General features: G+C 39.9%; 1 protein-coding gene across 1 annotated transcript; it reads right to left on the reverse strand.

The window, feature by feature from the left end:
• Positions 1 to 958: 958 nt before the first annotated feature.
• On the reverse strand, positions 959 to 21,522 carry LOC139939978 (phenylalanine-4-hydroxylase-like). The gene is made up of 15 exons (XM_071936154.1): positions 21,336 to 21,522; positions 18,255 to 18,290; positions 16,990 to 17,103; positions 15,466 to 15,649; positions 14,810 to 14,889; positions 14,143 to 14,210; positions 13,480 to 13,615; positions 12,694 to 12,754; positions 10,954 to 11,089; positions 8,787 to 8,856; positions 7,909 to 7,965; positions 7,018 to 7,113; positions 6,018 to 6,151; positions 5,042 to 5,157; positions 959 to 3,577 (listed from the first exon to the last, which is right to left on the reverse strand). Exons 1-15 carry the CDS (start codon positions 21,390 to 21,392, stop codon positions 3,534 to 3,536), a joined length of 1,389 nt encoding a protein of 462 aa, XP_071792255.1. The 5' UTR covers positions 21,393 to 21,522; the 3' UTR covers positions 959 to 3,533.
• Between the last annotated feature and the right edge of the window lie 490 nt (positions 21,523 to 22,012).

Below are 22,012 nucleotides of genomic sequence, written 5' to 3' on the forward strand. Positions count from 1 at the left end.
ACCCCGCCCACTTCCTGGGAAGTATGAATTCAATTCCAGCATGATAATAACCGGGATATCTCGCCTGACTGAAGTATACCTTCGGCTTTTGAAAATAATCCTTTATATATATATACTGCAGCAGTATACAGTAAAAAATAACAAGTGAAAACGTCATATCAAAGGTAGTCGTGTTTCGCCACAGATCCGGAGAGATTTATGTCCACACAGGAAGAATAATCCCCAATTTATTATGAATAAAACAATCTGAGAAACAAAAATGACAGTAACGCTTCTCAGATTCACATTTTGGCGCATAAAAAAACAATTTTGTACACAGCCACTTTCCTCCGAAGTGAAATGTTTCTATACAAAAAAAACATGATACTGTCGAAAACTGCTGTAATAGGCTTCTAACCAAAAGTTTGTGTTGCCATTAACAATTATTTTTAGAGTGATTATCAAAATGTTTACGCCTTCCCTTTAAGTGGGTGAATCTGGGGTTCATTTTTCAACGTCCCCCTTGAACCTAAGGTAGTGTTTTTACGGGAAAAAGTTTGCCAGGGCTAGCATGTCTAGTGTGTAAAAGTCAATCAAAATTTTCCGGGAAATTCGTCCAGCATTCAAAAGAGGCTTTTGAAACCTCAACTTTGTTATTTTGTTTTAAATTTCAAATAAGTAGGGCTTACTACTAAGGGAACCATACGGCTGCACTGCAAACTTTTATACCGGAGCGCCCCCACCCCCCCCCCCCCCAACACACACACAAGTGTGTAAACACCTGCAATCGAGACCCTCCTTTGTTCAACTCTTTGTGATAGCAACCAGGGACCGCAATGATTTCCTTTGTGATAGCAACCGTGGACCCATTGTCCCTTATGTTATAGGTCCTCAGTTTGAATGTGGATACAAACCGGTACACATTAATTTCAAGAAAGAAAAAAAATAATGAACAAACTTTTTCCATGTTTGCAGCCAATTTATTTCACCTAATATTATTTCATCTTGTTATCTTTAAAAAAGTAGAATATAGATATTTTTTATAGTAATATTTGCAGCTGTTGAAAACCAATAAAACACTTTTTACAAATAAAAATATAAAAACATATTGTAATTCTAAGCTATAAAGGTTTGTTCAACCCTGTTTTAGAAAATTTAAACATTTATTTTTATGAACCGACAATAACATAGTTTATCCAAGTTCTCTTTCCTTCACTTGGATGATAATTTTTTTTATCAAACCTGTTCTCATAATTAAACAAAATAGTGGCTGCATAGGCAACTCACTATAAAATTAATGCATAAAGGAACACGTTGCCTTGGATCGGTCCAGTTGGTCTATGAAATTGATATGGTTAGAAAGATGTTTTAAAAGGAGAATATAATGATCCACACAAATATGCCTCGAAATTGCATGGTTTTCATTTTTCTTTGCGAGCTAACACGGTTGGCCATTTTATGGAGTCAAAATGGTGTGCCGTATTAGTTCACTACATATAAGAAAAACATGCAATTTCGAGGTATATTTGTGTGGATTCTACTTTTAAAGCATCTTTCTAACCATTAGGCATTTTATTATAAACAGTTTTAAACTCTTTTCATAGACCAACTCGCCCAACCAAAAGCAACGTGTCCATTTAATTGCAGACTGTTGTTTGGAAAAACAAAACATTGTTGTTCAATGGTATAAAAAAAAATTTATAACATTGTCAACATTTTATGACGACAAATCATAGTTCTTAAAAAAAGTAAACTAATTTCTTTTCTACTTACTTTTAGTTGGTTCAAATCCAACCCCAACAAAATATTTAAAAATTTACGCAGTCAGTTTCCTTGGTGGTTTATATTGATATACTAATTTTAAGTACTGTATTTTAAACCTAAACCACCTACAGTGTATTTAAATTCTTGCAAAATATACCATGTAAATATTAAACAAATTTAAAGGAAATGGAATGTGTTAGAGGAAAATTTAGGCCTACTTCTTTCATATGCTTTAAAGCCATTGGACCCTTTCGGTTAAAAAAAAAAAAAAAAAAGTTCACAGATTTACAAATAACTTTCAGGGTGTACAGAAGGCAATGGTGAAAGACTTCTCTTGAAATATTATTCCATGAAGTGCTTTACTTTTTGAGAAAACATCAAAACAATATAAATTCTCGTTAACGAGAATTACGGATTTATTTTAAACACATGTCATGACACGGCGAAACGCGCGGAAACAAGGGTAGGTTTTTCCGTTGTTTTCTCCCGACTCCGATGACCGATTGAGCCTAAATTTTCACAGGTTTGTTATTTGGTATAGAAGTTGTGGTACACAAAGTGTGGGCCTTGGACAATACTGTTTACTGAAAGGGTTCAATGGCTTTAAGGCACTGGACACTATTGGTGATTACTTGAAATAATTGTTAGCATAAAAACTTACTTGGTAACAAGCAATGAAGAGCTGTTGATAGTATAAACAATGTGAGAAACAGCTCTAACTTATTTGATGCACATGTTGAGATACACCAAGTGAGAAGACTGTTCTTTGACAATTACCATATGTGTCATATGCCTTTTTAAGAGTGTTTTAAAAAATTTGGTTAAAAAAATAGGTTATCACATAATGACAGTCAAAGAACCTTTTCTGTGTTAATTAGTACAAATACTAAATTTATCAGAAAAAGTTTCAGATTAAAATGTAATTTCAGGTTGAACAAAGACAAATTGATTGGAGTTGGACTTGAACCGGTGACCTCCGGATTAAAGCCATTGGACCCTTTCGGTAAACAGTATTGTCCAAGTCCCACACTTCGTGTATCACAACTTATACATAAAATAACAATCCTGTGGAAGTTTAGGCTCAATCGGACATCGGAGTCGGGAGAAAATAACGGGAAAACCCACTCCTGTTTTCGCGCGTTTCGCCGTGTCATGACATGTGCTTATAACAAATCCGTAATTCTCGTTAACGAGAATTTATATTGTTTTACCGTTTTCTCAAAAAGTAAAGCATTTCATGGACTAATATTTCAAGAGAAGTCTTTCACCATTACCTTTTGTAAACCCTGTAAATTATTTGTAAATCTGTGAACTTTTTGTTTTTTTTCTGTACCGAAAGGGTCCAATGGCTTTAACGTGGCAGCACTCTACCAACTGAGTAAGACAGCCAACTTCAGGGGTAGAGCTCAGCTCAGTTGTTAGAGCACTGTCACATTAGTCCAGAGGTGTCAGAGTAAAATGTAGTAAAAATATTCTGTTTAAAAATATTCTATCACAAAACAAGGTCTTCAACTATGTCTATCTTAAAACTGTGTAGTTTTTGTCAATGTAATGTTGATTTATAGACAAAATTATATAGATAGATACTAATATCCATGAATATTTTAGCTGAATACAATGTCTACTTCCTGATAAAACAGCAAAAAAATGTTACGGTATGTTCTATGTTCACACCAACATCAAATCTGTCCTCATTGAGCATAATGACAGTGGGGTCTCTGACCACAGCATACTCCAATGGACACCACCCTCAAAATTTTTAACTGCACCTCTTCAAGAGAGGGCGCTCTTCATTTCAGCTTGCTGATCCCCTCCATCAGCTGGCTCACCTCACCTTGAAAAGGAAAGGGGCAATAAATTAACTCTGTTGAAAATGTAGGTTTGCACTCATGCAGCGCCCTTACAATGTTTGTACACATGTGGGTGTGTGGCAAGAGATTCTGTTGCCCCCCGCCCACCGCCCAGAGATTCAGTCCCATGGCAAACTGTGTACAAACTTCTTCCGATAGCGCCATCTTTTGAATCATGCTCCTCCAGCCCATACGCCTCTCTTAATATTTATGCATGAGGTACGACACAATGCGTACTCAAAACGAGGCGATGGGCGCAGCCACTGCAAGTGATGGGGGACGTGCCTCATTTTGGGTAAGAATTATGACGTCATGCATAAATATTAAGAGAGGCGTATAGGGCACTGAATCCCAGGCGGAGAGAATTCCCTGGGACATGTGAATTGACTGTGATTCTCCATGTTAAATGGCTGTGAGGTCATAGTACATGTACACCTGTACTCAAAGCAGGTATCTGGTATTATTGTCAAGCTTGGAAGTGTGACCTCAGATGATAAGGGTATGTTTTGTCAAGATGCTCAACAGAGGGCGCTATGTAAAAATAAAAATAAAACGGTTCCAAAAACCAAAGCTTAAATATTTGAAAGATGCCAAATATAAATTGTGTTTAAATCAGTGCTGTTTAAGTCAATTCAATTTATATAAAACAGACAGAAGACATTTTCTCCTTCATTGCTCTCATTTAAATTCATTGATGTAAACTTGCTATTGGAAGGAGTTAGTTTAACTTAACATTTTTGGTTTATAGTTTCTAATTTTGATCCTCTGGCAGAGTCTTTCTCAAAGACTGAATGAGTAAGACTCTGCTCAGGGTTAGAATGTGAGGGAATTATAAACATTTTTTTTGCATTTATACCGTTTTGGGATGGAAAGCAGGAAAGCAGTCTATAAAAGTTAAATTCTATTTTCAAATTTACAAGAAAAACCACCTCTTTTGAAATTCAAACCGAGTCCTTGCTCATTAAAATCTGAAGACAATACCCATTTGATATGGGATTTAAGGCATTGCATGGTGAGGTTTTAATGTATATATTTGGTTTGCGGTAACACCATAATCTACTTGCTGGGTAGATTGTATTCTTTTGAGAACTTGTTATGCTACATATTCTACTGCCGCGGAGTAGGTTTTTCAGAATTCTGGAGATTACTCAGTTCTAAACAAGACTGTCCTCTTAATTGACAACTTCCTGTACCTAGAGCTACCAGCCAAAAAAGTCATGGTGTGGGAGCCCACCCATGGCAGGCGCGGTCCCGGAAGACCCACCAAGACCATGCTCAAAACCCTGATTAAGGATGCAGGAGTAAACAACAAGGCAGAGCTAATCAGCCATGGGTATGCAGGAAACAGTTGTGTGGAGTGTCAGACATCGAGCCCGACTCAAACATTGAAAATTTGGGTTGACTGAGAGTAGGTGGAAAGTGGGAAATCAGTCGGGATCACTACTTACCATTTATTCGCTCAGCCACCTTGAGTAATTTCTCCTTACTGTCAAGCACCTCAATGGAGTGAGTGTATGGATTATACTGCAGAGTGTATGGTCGTGGTATGGTGGCAGCAAAGCTCCTAGAAGCAGAATTTACAAGGAAGGTATACATTTGGTAATCAACACTAAACTTAAAGGCACTGGACACCTTTGGTAATTGTCAAATACTAGTCTTCTCACTTATCTCAACATATGCACAAAATAACAAACCTGTGAAAATTTGAACTCAATTGGTCATCAAAGTTGTGAGATAAAAATGGAAAGAAAAACACCCTTGTCACACGAAGTTGTGTGCTTCCTGATGCTTGTATTCAAGGCCACAAAATCAAATTCAAATATTTTAGTGAGAAATAACTTCTTTCAGAGGGAGCCGTTTTTTAAGTGTTTTATACTATCAACATCTCTCCATTGATCGCTAACAAGTAAGTTTTTATGCTAACAATTATTTTGAGCAATAACCAATAGTATCCAGTGCCTTTAATAGCAATAAAAACTTACTTGGTTAGTTCAAAGTACAGAAGCTTTCGAAAGTAAATAGCAATTTCAGAATCATTTCACTTTGAAGTGGTAATGTGGTTATGGAAATAGATGTAATTTCTTATTCCTCAAATTTGAATTTGAGAAATGTTACTGTCAGAAATATTTCTCAGATCGTTTGTTCTCATTACGGATAATTCTTCTTGCGGGCAAGTGTGGAATGGTAGTTTGCCTGGTGACTTTATTCTGTCGCGCATTATTTTATTGTTCTGAGCTACCTACATATACTCTTTGTGCTTAACCAGTTCTATGAAATTGGGCCCAGAAATTAAAAATAATAATAATGTGTTCTTTTACCTTGATTTTAGAACCGTGAAGTACAATCACATAGCCAAGGTTCAAGCTTATAAATAATTCTTTAATAATAGCTGTACACAAAGATTTCTCATGAAAGTTGTCAAACCTGATTTTCTGCAGCGCATCAGAGAAGCTTTTTGCCAGGAAGTATGTTGTTTGGAATCCTTCGACTGGATAGGTCGCATTAATTGTATCGTTTGCATCAAAAGGTCTCACTGTTGGTTCGTCAGTTAGGAAATACTAGTGTAAAGATGATCATAATTGTTCAGTTTTAGTTGTACTTTCAAATCAAGAAAAACTACCATGGGATTTGTATTCTAGTCTTTGATACCTTAAGGGTTTGTACTTTTATCTATTAATTAACCCTGATCACAGGTTTGTGTAGAGGTATCTTGCCTCGCCTTCCACCTCTGTGACCCCGTGTTCAAAACCCACTGCGGCCACTATGTGGATTGGGTTTCAAGTCCCTACCAGACTGTGGGGGTTTTCCGCTGGAATAATTCTCGAAAGGTTTTCCACCAACATCTAAAACTGAAACCTCCTTGTCCTCTCCTTTGGGCTTTTGGCTAGTACAGTGAGAATGAATAAATGACAAAATGACAGCCCCTGTGTCATTTCTTAAAACCGGTTAGAGACTGTAGTGACTGCAAGGGGATTACCCCCCCCCCCCCCCCCAAAAGAAAACACAAAAAAAAAACCACAGATGGCTGCAAACAGCTGCAATATTTGACCCACTTCCATTCACCCATAGAGGTCAATGAAAAGGACATGCCTGTAATTGACATTTTCCAATGTCTCCATTGTTGACATAATTATGACTTACATTTGTAAAACAAACAAAATTTATGTTTCAAATTATTTTTTGTAGACATTTTTCTGAATTGTTTTAAAAACAATCTTGGCCATGTATGGGCATATTTTGACGAGTTCACAGAACTGATGGTGGTTTAAAGAGTTTAAGGTAAGACTATCAACAAAGATTGCTTCCGGTACCCCTTTATAGGTAGGGGTCAAAAGATTGCAAACATGCAACTTTCTAATTGCCAAAAAATAGGAAATGTACCAAGAATTTGTGATAAGGTCTATGAACACAACAATATCCATACCTGAATCTCAGCCACTGAGGAAAGAAGCCCAGCTCCGTAAGCTTTCCTACCACCTGGCTCTTGACAAATACCAAACTCAACTGTGAACCAGTACACCTGTTACAAACGATACCATGAATATGATTAATAGACTCCTTGCATGCTACAAAATAACAGCACCCTCAAGTCACATGATGTAATTTAGGCAATTAATTCCAGGCAATCTCAAATAAGAAAATTTATTGTCATTTCAGTTTTCTTATTATTTTCTTGTGTTCCTTTAGCATACAATGCAAGTGGTTGCCTGAAAGAAATGCCTGAAAGAAATGCCATGTATGTCATAATGAACTTAAGAGCATGCGGATATGTAATATATCCCTAGCCTAAAAAACATTACAAGTCCATTTTGAACACTGAATTAGTTTGCTCATTTGTATTGCAGCCGAAGGGCCAACTGGCCAGCAGAGGGCGCCATTCATAGCTCTGTGATGCCAGCTACTGCAGGGGCCTATTATGAAGGGTTTGGAAGCCGGTCCTCCTACAAGTTGCTTTGTCTTGTTTTTAAGTTGAAGGAGAATAGTTGAAGGAGAATACTTTGCATCAACAGCAACCAGGAACTTATTGGAAGAAGTGTAAACAGAAACGTTACCAACGTTATAATCGTTACTCTCTGACAATGGACCCTTCCCATGAAATATGCTAATTACATTCACGCATGCGTACAGACCCTGTTGGTTGGCAAACGCCATAGAGTTGTGCACTAAGCAGACGCGCAATCGCATCTGCGTCACGCACCCATTAGCCGTGTACAAAACAGCGCGATGTTCCCTCATTTTGCCAACCAAAACGTTAGTGCGCACGCGCTATGTGCAATTTACATATTTCATGGGAAGGGTCTATTGTTTTACTTACAGAAGATAATTTGTTGACAAACTCATCGGGAGCTCCCAGTGAGGCAAGACCAAACTCCTGCACAAAGAAAAAAAAGAAAACATTTCTATGATTCAATAATAATAATAAGAGTGGCTTCTTATAATAGCACTCATATCTGTCACTAAGTGACACTCAGGGCGTTTCAACATTTAGTCACATTCTTTTCTAAATTTTCCAAGGGCAAACAAAAAATCAGAAATCAGAATTAAGTGTTCAATTCAATTCAAAATTATATTTATTTCCATACTTCATGGAAAAAAAGAGTACAAACAATGTTTGATAAGGAATAACCAATAAGCAAAGCTATATAGGAATAATATCATGCTTAGTATTATGTTGGGTCACACAAAGTGTGGACTCTGGTCTATGACATTCACGAATGTTGACTGAAAACTTTGATGGCACTGTGAAACCTTCAAACTCGCGTGAAAAATGTCCATGGATTTACATTAAACTTACAGGGTTTGAAGATAATGATAGTGGAAAGCTTCCCTTCAAATATTACTTATTGAGGTGCTGTAGTTTTTGAGAAATGAGTAAAAAAATGTCATGAAAATACGTTTGTAAATGATTAAAATAATTTTCGTCTCATGAGACATTGTTTTACCCATTTCCAAAAAACTACAGCACCTCAGCACAAAATATTTTCAGGGAAGCTTTCTACTATTATTATCTTCAAACTCTGTAAGTTTAGTGTAAATCTGCGGACATTGTGTTTTTTGTCCTACAAAAGTTACATAGACCCTTTAAGGAGATAGTCTGCAGGATATAATTTGGTGAACACCAATGCTGGATAATGTGCATTGTAGACATTTATTTACATGAATTGGGCTCTGATGAGACCATACATCATATACCTGTGAAAATTGAGCAAATTCTGGATTAGCCAACAGCGCACAGTGTCCAAGTAGCTCATGACAAAGGTCTCTGCAGGAAAAATCAGAAAGAATGTAAGAACAATAACTGGCAAGACAAAAGTTGACAAATCACCTACTCGATTTAGCAATTCACTTGACGCATCCTTACGATAATCTTGGTTGTGCTATTTTGGGAGTAAATGTGTGGCTTTTAAGTCGATGCGGTGTTTACAAGCTTACCATCGATACAAGCGATTTTACTCTCAAAGTAGCCAGTGTGGCCGAAAGTAGCCATGTTTGTAACTGGAAAATAGTGCATTATACAATTGTTGCACGCTGGGACGGGGTCCATGGCGTTTTGTACACCCGAGGGGGAAAATGGTACCCAAGGCGAAGCCGAGGGTGCCATTTTCCCTCGAGGGTGTACAAAACCCATGGACCCCAGTCACAACGTGCAACAATTGTTTTGTTATACCTTTGTATAATTGTTATTCCTCTTCTCGAAGTTCTCTTGTCATCTTCAAACATAATTACGACTGACTATTCATTGTTTAATTAGCAGACGAACGAGAAACAATTCCCTCGAACCCCCGGGTTTTTCGTACACAGCGTGAAATCGACCAACGCTGGGAACGATCAAGATGATGTACACCGGTGTACATCACTTTTCATGTTCCCCGGCCCGTCGTGAGCCATGTAACATGCGTTTTTGTTGCGCGTCACATGATTGGTTTTCAACCAATCAAACTTCACAGTTTGTTACAGAGGTATAACAAACTTGATTGTTTGCCTTGCCTATTGCTTAGCATTCAGCTCGCATGAAGTATGAACTGGGCTTTAGTATGCTTCCACTTTTTTATACACAGTTTTTGGTAAAATCTAAAAATAGAATGCAGTATTTTTCAGACAAGTACACTGTGTACACAGGGACATTTACTTCCAAAATGGCGTCAGGTGAATTGGATCAAGAGGCCAAGTGTTCATCAAAAATAGGCACAAAAAAATAAGACAGTACCAAACAAACCTCAAAGAACCCTCCCCTCTACATTGTAGCACAGCAGTAAAATAGAGAAACTTAGAAAAGTTTTAAGCAAACCCGCCCACACCATTTTGGATACTTTGTGGCCCGACTATACAACCCTAGCTGGATTGCTAAAAGACACAGAACACAGGTGTACTCATAGATATAGAATTAAAATAACTAGATGGGCCGCGCATACATACGCGCCATTGCCTGTGTAGAAAAAGTTTTAGTTCGCCATGGACGCAGTAAAAATTTCACGTTCGAAAGGCGACGAGCGAAAATGAACACCGGAGATAGGCCTTTGACGCGCTAAATGTCACGTGCTGATGGCAAAAAGTCACATGCTGACGGCAACGCACAGAAAACGTACACGGGAGATGGCAACGGCGGCCCCCATGCCAGAACCTGCATATGTACGCGCGCGGCCGATCTAGTTACTCTATTCTTTATGTATGGGTATACTAGGGTAACAACACTGTGACACAACAGTGAAATAAAGAATTTTAGAAAGGTTTTAAGCAAACCCGCCCACACCATTTTGGATACTCAAAATAATAAAATAAAGTTTGGTTGTCATCAACAGAATGATTTAGTCCTTGGACTACATACTAGGATTGTGTGCATCACAATAAATCCAACATGTCCCCTCCTCTTTGTCTCCTTCATGGTTCATCCCTTGCTTTTTCTGTTTGCTTTCGGCTCTGAAAGACTCTGCTAGGGTCGAATAGTCGGGCCACTTTTTCTATTTTGCGTACAATCTAATTGAACTGAATATATATGATTTGAGCCTTTGCATGGTGAGGTATCAATGTAAATTTGGTTTGCGGTAACACCATGTGTGTATCTACTTGCCAGGTAGAGTTTGTTCTTTAAGAGAACTGTCTTTCTATACTCTACTACCTCGGAGTAGATTTATCTGATTGTTCGGGAGACTTCTAAGTTCTGAAAAGAACTGTCCTGCTTTTTAACTACTACATGAACCTGAGCAGAAGGTAAAGGAAATTGGCTGGTAATACTACTTAATTAGCTTCATGTATAGGGTCTTAATTCAACTCCACTACTGTGGAGTGAGGTCTTAAATTGGTCTCAACATTTCGACTAGCTTGCTCTAGCCACTCTGAATTTGATTAAAAAAATGCTTACGGTTCTGGTGTGTAGAAGGGACTTGAGGTGTGCCTGAGGTACTGGGTAGCAGGGAAGACTCTGAAGGCCAAGGCACTCAGGAAGTCTCTAGCTGACAGTAAGGCTGATACAGGACGCAGAGTGAAGCCAGTACGCTCTGATAGATAGACACAATACAAAGAATATTATTAACGATATGGTGTGTAGAATGGACTTGAGCTGTGCCTGAGGTACTGGGTAGCAGGGAAGACTCTGAAGGCCAAGGCACCCAGGAAGTCTCTAGCTGACAGTAAGGCTGATACAGGACGCAGAGTGAAGCCTGTACGCTCTGTTAGATAGACACAATACAAAGAATATTATTAACGATATGGTGTGTAGAATGGACTTGAGGTGTGTCTGAGGTACTGGGTAGCAGGGAAGACTCTGAAGGCCAAGGCACTCAGGAAGTCCCTAGCTGACAGTAAGGCTGATACAGGACGCAGAGTGAAGCCAGTACGCTGTTTGATAGACACAATACAAAGAATATTATTAATGATATGGTGTGTAGAAGGGACTTGAGGTGTGTCTGAGGTATTGGGTAGCAGGGAAGACTCTGAAGGCCAAGGCACTCAGGAAGTCTCTAGCTGACAGTAAGGCTGATACAGGACGCAGAGTAAAGCCTGTACGCTCTGTTAGATAGACACAATACAAAGAATATTATTAACGATATGGTGTGCAGAAGGGACTTGAGGTGTGTCTGAGGTACTGGGTAGCAGGGAAGACTCTGAAGGCCAAGGCACTCAAGAAGTCCCTAGCTGACAGTAAGGCTGATACAGGACGCAGAGTGAAGCCAGTACGCTCTGTTTGATAGACACAATACAAAGAATATTATTAACGATATGGTGTGTAGAAGGGACTTGAGGTGTGTCTGAGGTACTGGGTAGCAGGGAAGACTCTGAAGGCCAAGGCACTCAGGAAGTCTCTAGCTGACAGTAAGGCTGATACAGGACGCAGAGCGAAGCCTGTACGCTCTGATAGATAGACACAATACAAAGAATATTATTAATGATATGGTGTGTAGAATGGACTTGAGGTGTGTCTGAGGTACTGGGTAGCAGGGAAGACTCTGAAGGCCAAGGCACCCAGGAAGTCCCTAGCTGACAGTAAGGCTGATACAGGACGCAGAGTGAAGCCAGAACGCTCTGTTAGATAGACACAATACAAAGACTATTGATGTTTAAAAACTAATAATAGTAATCAGAAAGATCCAAAAGTTTCAAGACCTGGCCAGGGAACTTCGTAAGATTTGACGAGTGAAAGTGAAAGTAGTCACTGTGATGGTTGGAGCACTTTGCATCATTCCGAATGCACTGGGGAAACACCTAGATGAAAAAGGGACAAATGTGAGGGTAGATCTGTTACAGAGATGGCACTTTGGGATCCTGAGAAAGACCCTTAAGATCTAAGGCTATGGGACATAGCCGGACTCAGGGAGATGCTGGAACAAATAGCATGCTGCTCGATGACTTCAGAAGCTTTTACCCACCTACCACTTCAAAAATGATGCTGCGACGCATCCAAAGCGTCTTACATGTATGTATGTATGTATGTTTAATTATTCATATATGACTCCTATATTAAATTTTGGAGAGTTGCAGTTGTATACATGGCAAAATAAAGGATGACAAGTGATACGTAATACACCAATCATATAACCAGGACCCGAACATGCAGTATATTATGAAATAAGTCAACACCTGTTTCTGATATATTCTTACTTACTTTCCACAAAGTTGGAAATATCCTCCATCTGCGGAATGTGGTCTTCACGAATGTCGCATTCCTAAAAATAAAAATAATAAAAGTCTGATCAAGTTTTAATTTCTAGGTGGGGCGTGTCATGGCCGAGTGGCCTAGCTCATCAGTCTCAAGCTCTGGTGTTGTCAGCAGCAGAGTGTGGGTTTGAATTCCGGTCATGACACTTGTGCCCTTGAGCAAGGAACTAAACCAAAATTGCTTCATAAAAAGTTGGGAAGGTAGTGCACTCAGCTCCACCAACCAGGCTCCTATCGTGGACGATACCCATGCCTACATCCTTATGGACTGTAAAGGTGGTAACCCTATTTCAGCCCCATGAGTAGGTGACAATGTGTCCCTGGTGACAGTTGATTTGGGTCAATAGCCCAAAAGTGTAGCCTTCACCTTGAAGTGGCCGTCCGGCCTTGTGAGTTGGGCAATATTTCACAAGCATATGATGTAATATACGCATTCATCACATTATTGCATGCTGGCATCATTCAAAACCACAGTGGATGATACAACAGTTAAGCCCAGTTCATACTTCCTGCAAATGCGAATGCAAGTGCGATTTGAATGTTGACGTCACAAATTCGCAACAAATATTTTGCATCAGTTGTGCTCAACTCTGTTGTGTATATCACAGCGAAAATAGAGTTGTGACGTCAAATTCACGTCAAATTTGCATCGCATTCGTAAAAAGTATGAACCAGGATTTAGCCAGGAGGGTTAATTGAACTTTCAATACTATTCAGAAAGGAGCAGACCTACCTTGACAAGATCGGGAAATATCTGATTGAACTCCTTGCAAGCATTGGTTGGGTACAAGACCTTGAGCTTACTGAAGATAGCGCCAAACGTCTTGATCTGATTCTCACTGTACTTCATGCGGGGAACTGGAGTGCCACTGGAGGTAAGAAAAGATCTCAAGATAAGCTGAGCTGAGGACACATTAATCCCATCCTACTTTGAAACTTGGGACCCATTTCACAGAAAACACAGATTCATTTTTAAGGTGAGTTGTCAATATCGCCACAGTGATGTATCGAGACATCACACTTTGTTCAGAAAAATTCCTGAGATTCCCAGATCACAATGAAGAAACAATAGGGCAGTATTCTCCCATAACAGTGGTCTGCTGGCAAAATGCCAGTTAAAATGTAATCCTTAAAGCAATCCTTATTTATTATTTCTGTAGGGACGAGTGAAAAAGCTGATGGACCAGTGAAATGACAAGGTAACTGGTCCAACTGGCCAGTCACTGAAAAAGTTGAGGACAAACTCTGTAAGGGGAGGGGCAGGGGGTAACATCTTGCCACATATCAGCACCAAATGCATCAATGATTGTTTCATAGTAGGAATATAAAGGTTCTCCACACACTCTATAATCCAACCCCCTTAAAACAAGTCAAGAACCCACGCTGACATACTTACATTTTGTAGTTCTGTGCAATCTCCCAACAGTTCTTGCGGTGAGCCAGATAGTCAGGATCCTTTGCTCCCTGATTGAAAAGTGAAAGCAGAATATAAAGTTTGCTTCTCTGATAAAGTCTGGGTACCAACCACAGGGGGGGGGGGAATGCTCAATAAAAAAACCATTCAGTGGCAGACTTTTCAGGATGATGCTAAGCTATAGACTGTCGAGAGCATGTCAGTCACCAATAAGACCCCGAGTATAACTACAATAAAGTTAAGACGATCTGCATCAGTTCACAGTGAGAAAAACTACTGCTCCTGCCACATGTTTTGCCAAGGAGTCAAATTTCTGTGATGTGATTTGTACCTGCCGTCACCTTGCTGGGTTCCACTCTCTTGATGAAAACACTGATAATTTCTCAACAGGTACACATACACTTATTTACACAGAGTTGTGTTGTTCTATTGTTCCCTTTAAGGACCCAGTTTAAAGAAAACAACGTTGTGGGGACCTTTATTCCATTGTATAAATGACCCCATAACTCTAGGTATGCCTGCGCGCTCACACTGTATTCATCCAGCTGAAACTTTCACAAGAGACTTTCAAGTATCTTTCTTGATAATCTTGCCTATAAGTCAGCATAACATTTTGACAAAAATCAAACGGTGACACTATAGGACTTACAGGGTGTGATGGTTCTAACTCTGCATACAGAGGCCGTGTCAAGCAGGGATTCATTTCCTCCAATGTCTTTGGAAACCAGACTGAAAACAAAATATACACAACTAACATTAAAGGCATTAACTAATGAAGTTTCTAGTGAACAACAATTTATGTAAAATTGGAGACCTTGATAGCCTATATGATTCTGAAGGCTATCCTATTCGATGCTCAATATGTGGAAATGGTGTTCCCCCTCCCATGCCCCCTGCTCCCATTGTGTCTTCACTGTGTTCTCAGGAATTCTTCAGATTTTCAGGGCTTACTTCTGTACAAGAATAGAAGAGCATGTTAGAATATATGAACTTCCTCTGCCAGTAAATGGTCTAGTGTTAGGGTAAGGGTAGGGCTACTATGGGATTATGAAATAAGGGACATTGGGGTGTCCGAACATTGGGATGTCAAGTGTGTAACCTCCTCTGTCACGTATTCCTCATCATCATCATTAGTCAGCATCATGCATTTCTGCCCAGCTGCCCGACTGGTGAGAAGCTTCCAAATAGTCTGATCTTGAGCTGCCACTTCTGCCTCCTCCACAGATCAACCCAGTCCCCAGTCTGGAGAGGACCCTCTGGGTTACATTTAATCAATTACTCGTGTTGGGCATGACAAATCCTTACCTACATCATCCTTTGACCCCTGAATGACCTCCAGGGACTTGACAAACTGCTTGATCTGATCCAAGACGTCTAGCAGCTTCAGATCGCTGTCTTGATTCCTCTGAATTGTCACAAGGAACTCCTTGGTCTCGGGGTCGGATATTGATGGGCGGGATTCTATGTGATCCAAGGTGATGTTGTGGTCCTGCAGGGATGAAAAATTTCAGGACCAGTTCTAAGTTCCAAGTTTCCTGTATCAATAGATGTATTAGATGGAAATTTCCATCGGTGATAACGTATATTAATTTTTGTTTTACCCATAATGACCCAATTCATGCCTGAAGCCATCATCGAATAATCTTACCATATTGGTGGGTAATATCACTGCGTGTTACAGTGAAGTGCGACTTTAGGAGACGCAGCGTTTACGCAGCGCAAACCTATTTGCCAACCAAAATGGTGAGCATGGCACAGTCGCCGCGTGTGACGTGCATGCAAGGGGTCAATTAAAGGATGTTTGTTAGCACTGTATACCCAGAATTTTGCTTCACTGAGCTCGGTGTATGGGATGCAAGTTTCCATCTATTAAATCGAAGCGGTACCTGCTGCTAAAATATAGGATTCCAACGCCTCTAGCTACCGGGCAATCTGAGTGGTCTAGTTGGTAAGACTTAGACACTGCTCGAGAATTGCAAAGGTCATGGGCTTGAATCCCACCTGAGTAATAGTCCTGTGATTGTTGTCATTGTTATAAATTTCTGGTAATGAACAGAGAAAGGCCCAAATGGGAACTTAATCACTGTGACTCTGACCCCTGTGCTAATTGGGTGCTTGCAATGAACCAGAAACACAAAGGTCAGCTGCTAGTCTTCAACGATAGAATGATATGGCCAACCCGCATTCAACTGCATGGGTATGGTGGTACAACTGTGCACAGAACAGTTCTATAGTCAATAGAATCGTCGAACACGCATCATCGGACACATGTGTAATATATGCATGCAGGCCTTGAACTCTCTGTGTGCACTTCTATAACGGAAAAATCTATATTGAAACTTTGCAAAGGGCACAATTGCAATTGGCCCGTCAGAGGTACAAAACAGCATTAAAAGTGTTCATTGACTATAGACTGATTCAAGCGTGCAAGTATAAAACACAAATGTATGTAACAACAGCAAGGCTTTTTTTGACAGAATTTCAGAATTCACTTTCTGTTCAGTTAAATATATTCAATAAGCATATTCTATCATTTTGTAAAGCTGTTCAACAGGATAAATTGTGTAAATCGTTGAGAAAGTCACTTAATTCACATAAAAAGTTAAAAAGTCTACGGTTCCTCCATGTCTTTGTGTACAAAACCTCGTGCTGCCAGCATCCCAGCAATGTCAGCGCAGCCAGCAGCACTTGGGGCTTAAAAGTGCTAAGTTAGGACCAGTAACTCATCCTAACTTAGGACTGGTCCTATCTCTTAGCATTGCCGAGGACTAGTCCTAAGTTAGGACTACCTTTGTGAAATCCACCCCAGTCTATAGGAAACTAACCAACCTGAAGTACACCCAACACATGAGTCAAGCCAGTCACTGCCTTCTCTAGGCTAAACATGACTGAGAGTGAGGTTGCCTCCTTCGCTTCTGTCTTAGTCTTGGAGTCATTGTAAGACTGGAAGGAAACAAAACCAATATTGTTGCTTTAGTAACCAAAAATATTAATTCTGGAAAAAGATTAATTCTGAAAAGATGTCCTGGAGGGTTGAAAGGGAATGTTACAAATACCTTTGGTTTTTGGAACCATTCAATTGCTTCAATTGGTTCATACTTTCTGCAAATGTCAATTGATGCATTGTGAACTTCACATTACACATTTTTGCAACGAACATCTTGCAAGAGTTGAGCTGTAATATTCACAGTGAAAACAGGTTTGTGACGTCAAATTGGCTAATATGCATTTGCCTTCGCAGAAAGTGTAACCGGGTTTTACATTCAGGGCAGTTAATATAGTTAGTGGGCTTTAAAGACATGGACACTATTGGTAATTGTCAAAGATTAGTCTTCAGAATTGGTGTATTTGTATAATCTCAAAATTTGCATAAAATAACAGACCTGGAAATATTTGAGCTCAATCAGTCGTCGAAGTTGCGAGATAATAATGAAAGGAAAAAACACCCTTGTCACACGAAGTTGTACGCTTTCATATGCTTGATTTCAAGACCTCAAATTCTAAATCTGAGGTCTTGAAATCAAATTTGTGGAAAATTACTCCTTTCTTGAAAACTACATTACTTCAGAGGGAGCCGTTTCTCACAATATTTTATACTATTAACCTCTCCCCATTACTCGTAATCAAGAAAGGTTTTATTCTAATAATTATTTTGAGTAATTACCAATAGTGTCCACTGCCTTTAAAGACACTGGACACCTTTGGTAATTGTCAAAGTCCAATCTTCTCACTTGGTGTATCTTAAAGTAACAAAACTGTAAAAATTTGAACTCAAATCGGTCAAACTCAAAACACCCTTGTAGCACAAGTTGTGTGCTTTCGAGTGCTGAGACCTCGCCTGAGGTCTCAAATACTTTGGTGGGAAATTACTTTTTCCTCAAAAACTATGTTGCTCCAGAGGGAGTCGTTTGCTCACAATGTTTTAAACTACCAACAGCTCTCCATTGTTCGTCAATACCAAGTATTAAGTTTTTATGCTAACAATTATTTTGAGTAACTACCAATAGTGTAATTAATACTAAGGTGCACTATGAGGTGCTGAGTACGGAGGTAGGGTGTTGGGGGGGGGGCCTTTGATAAAATGGTAAACTCACCTCCATTTTCTTACGAAGCTCTTCACCCCAATCACTCTGGGGAAAAATGAAAATAAAAATTATTAGATTTGGAGTAATGTGTAAGCTTTGAACACCATTTAACTTTTACTAGCTTTAAAGGTACACGTTGCCTTGGATCGGTCGAGTTGGTCTTTTAAAAGCGTTCTGTAATCGTTTGTTAAAAGAAGAATACAATTATCTACACAAATATGCCTTGAAATTGCGGTTTTTCTTTTTTTACCTCGTCGACTAACACGGTCGGCCTTTTATGGAGTCAAAAATCATAAATAGTGTTCCTTTAATTCTGAGATAATTTCACATTTTTTAAAACCTTTTTTTTCATTTTACATGCAGACAAAGTTGCTTCTACACTTGTGTCAGATACAACAGCTGAATACCACTTACAAGCAATATGCAACAAATAGAAATTTGGTTGGTAATCCTGTTTTGTCAAAGAAGAAATTTCATGCTGAGCAAATTTTTGTGCTTCACTAAGTAGCTCTTTGAAATTTGGCCCTGATGATAGAGACCATAAAAATACTAACTACAGGGGTGTTTTCAGGGGTTGGACCCGTCCCCAATAGAAAAAGACTTCTTCGATATTGCTCAAGGCCGAGCTGGGTACATAGAGCATAAGCCGGTGGACTCGCTACATGAGGTTTGAGAAGAAAGGCCCAGCCCTTTTGACCACCATCATATTGAAATTTAAGCATTTTTTATTGCTCCAATAAAGCGTGGATGGCTGGAGGTAATTCTAGTTCTACATCTCTAGTGTATGATGGTTAAAGTAAGTTGCACATTTAATTTTTGTTTGTTGCACCATAGATCTTTTCACAAATAATAAGTCTCACGCATTAGGGGTCTGTCTCCCCCTCTCACGCACCGCAACCATTTTCTCACGCATTGGGGCCAGACCGGATAAAAAATAAAAAATAACGGCAATGCATTGCCATATTGCGCACTTGTGTACAAATGAACGCAATCTTCAAAATTGCACAATCTTCAGATTGCACGCAGTTCATCAGAATCATCAACTTGAGCTGCCGTACAAACATAGCGCAAACTTGCAGATTGCGCACCCTTTTGCTCTCCCAGAAGATTTAGCAGACAATTTGACAGAGCGCAAAACGCACATTGCGCACAAGTTTGTCCCGATTCATTTTGCAAATTCGTTCAATGCGCTCCACCAGCGTAGACTCTTCAAAAACAGGCAGAAGTCGTGAGCAGAGGATTTTAGGCATAATTTTTAGTCGAAAATTGATCTTTTGGGGGGGGGGGGGGAAATAATCTGACACAATCGTACCTCCACATTAATCAGCAACATCTCCTGTGTACCTCATGTGACTTTGAAGTATACTGAAGAGGTTTTTGATGCGTTTTGAAATACTTTTTTTTTTTTACAATTTTTTTGGGGTGGCGATTCCGTTCTCCGAGTAAAATTTTTTTATTTAAGGGGGGGGGTAGGCTTTGAAAAATCTCACGCATAGCTGGCCTCTGAACTTGGCATCTCTGCATTCAATCATTGCGCAAGCCCTTCCTCTGAGGTGCAATGCCAGTCTACTCTGGCTAGCAATCACCAGCATGCACCTAAATACTCCTACTCTAGAACTAAATGAGGTTCGTTCTGCCATGGAGGAAGAACTAATTTTCTTCCTTCCTCCATGGTTCTGCAATCGTCTCCACAAATGACTAACGATAGCGGAACGAACCTCATAATAGTTCTAGGAGTACATGCACCTTACCCCCTTAGCCCTGGCAGGGGTACATGTACCAAGTAGAAACAATAATTAAGAGGGTTAGTTTCTAGAATCTAGAAGCAGGGTACAACTACATGCACCTCAATCCACGCCTAAACGCGCACTACCTCCATGCGCATATCGAGTATTTTCAAAAAGGTATATTCTTGTGAACATGGAGGTAGAACCTAGGCTTTTCTATGGTGGCCCTGAAGGGACATCGCATATCGCAAACGTGTGCGCACACGTATGCAATGTCGTGAAACAATTCGCTTATTATGTGCGCACACGTATGCAATGTCGTGAAACAATTCGCGAATATGTCACACGTATGCAATGTCGTGAAACAATTCGCGAATATGTGCGCACACGTATGCAATATCGTGAAACAATTCGCGAATATGGTGAATATGTTTGCAGACGTATGCAATGTCGTGAAACAATTCGCGAATATGTGGGCATACGTATGCGAATTTATTTGCAATGTCGTGAATTTTATTGCATACCTTGTCGCATACCTTTCAATTAAATTCCTAATGAACTGGGGAGTTGCCCCAGCTAGTTAGGAAATCCTGTCGCTTCGTGAAACTACTTTGTAATGAAATTCGCGGCTGGCGTGGCGGCTCGAATTAGCGGCTGGACTTTTCGGCCGTAAATTGAGAATTAGCAGCTGGTATTCGCGGCTGAGAATTTGCGGCTGAGAATTCGCGGCTAAAATGTACCTGCATGGTACCCAAGGTCCTGCCTTGATGAAGTATATGTGGTATACAAAATGGGACCAGTGCCAATTGCGTACTCCCTAGATCACTAACAAATTGACCGCAACTATGACATCATCCCAAAGGTATGCGACGAGGTATGCAATAAAATTCACGACACTGCAAACAAATTCGCATACGTCTGCGCACACATTCGCGAATTGTTTCACGACATTGCATTCATGTGCGCACATATATTCGCGAATTGTTTCACGACATTGCATACGTGTGCGCACATATTCGCAAATTGTTTCACGACATTGCATACGTGTGCGCACATATTCGCGAATTGTTTCACGACATTGCATACGTGTGCGCATATATTCGCGAATTGTTTCACGACATTGCATACGTGTGCGCACATATTCGCGAATTGGTTCACGACATTGCATACGTATGCGCACACGTTTGCGATATGTACCTTCAGGGCCACGATACTTTTCCCTTTTTGTTGTGAATTATTGTGCCCCCTCCCAGCCTTACTTTTATTTTGTTTGACCATGACCGGCGTAGTTTCAGCTGTACTTTTTAATTTTTTATAATAAACATTTATGATTTAAAAATTAAAAAGATGACGCGTCACAAACCCTTCCTTGTCCCTGCATCTTGAACTGCGATGCGTCTTTGCATTTCGCTTCCTCCATCTTCCGAAATATACCAGTAATGTGGTGTGGTAAATACGGACGCCTTTGACATCAATGAGGTTGGCAATACAGTACTTCTGTCAACAGCTCGGACGGCTCCCCCGGTGACCGATGCGACACTAGCCTCGGTGCTCTGTGCGTGTGTGTACTATAATATAGTGTGTACGGTCGGCTGCTGCATGCGCATGCTCCGCTCGCTCTGCTCTCTGAAGCGTGTGGACTGTTCGAAATAGCGCCCTCTTATGTCGTCTTGTCGCAGTGATCGGAGGAGGGGGAAGGGGAAGAGCCATATATTGGGAGGGAGGGGGAGGGGGTCGAGTGGTTTATTTGAGAACAATCAGGAGGATCGCTGTTCTTGTTTCATCCGCCCAAGAACAATATGGAGGACAACTCCTTTTAGAGTGAAATACGGGTATTTTCAGCTAGATTCAGAGTGAAATTTGTTCCAATAAATTGCACTAAAAAAAGTGAAACAGATTGACTTTCACTCTCAAAAGAAACTGACACCACTCGGACAAGAGAGTGAAATCGTTTCTCTTTCACAGAGAGTAGGTATAGACTGCATTATAAAATATCGTTATTTATACTAAGCATCATTCTTCATAAACAAATTATTAATA

Source organism: Asterias amurensis, chromosome 7 (assembly GCF_032118995.1).
Source record: "Asterias amurensis chromosome 7, ASM3211899v1".
Taxonomy (NCBI): domain Eukaryota; kingdom Metazoa; phylum Echinodermata; class Asteroidea; order Forcipulatida; family Asteriidae; genus Asterias; species Asterias amurensis.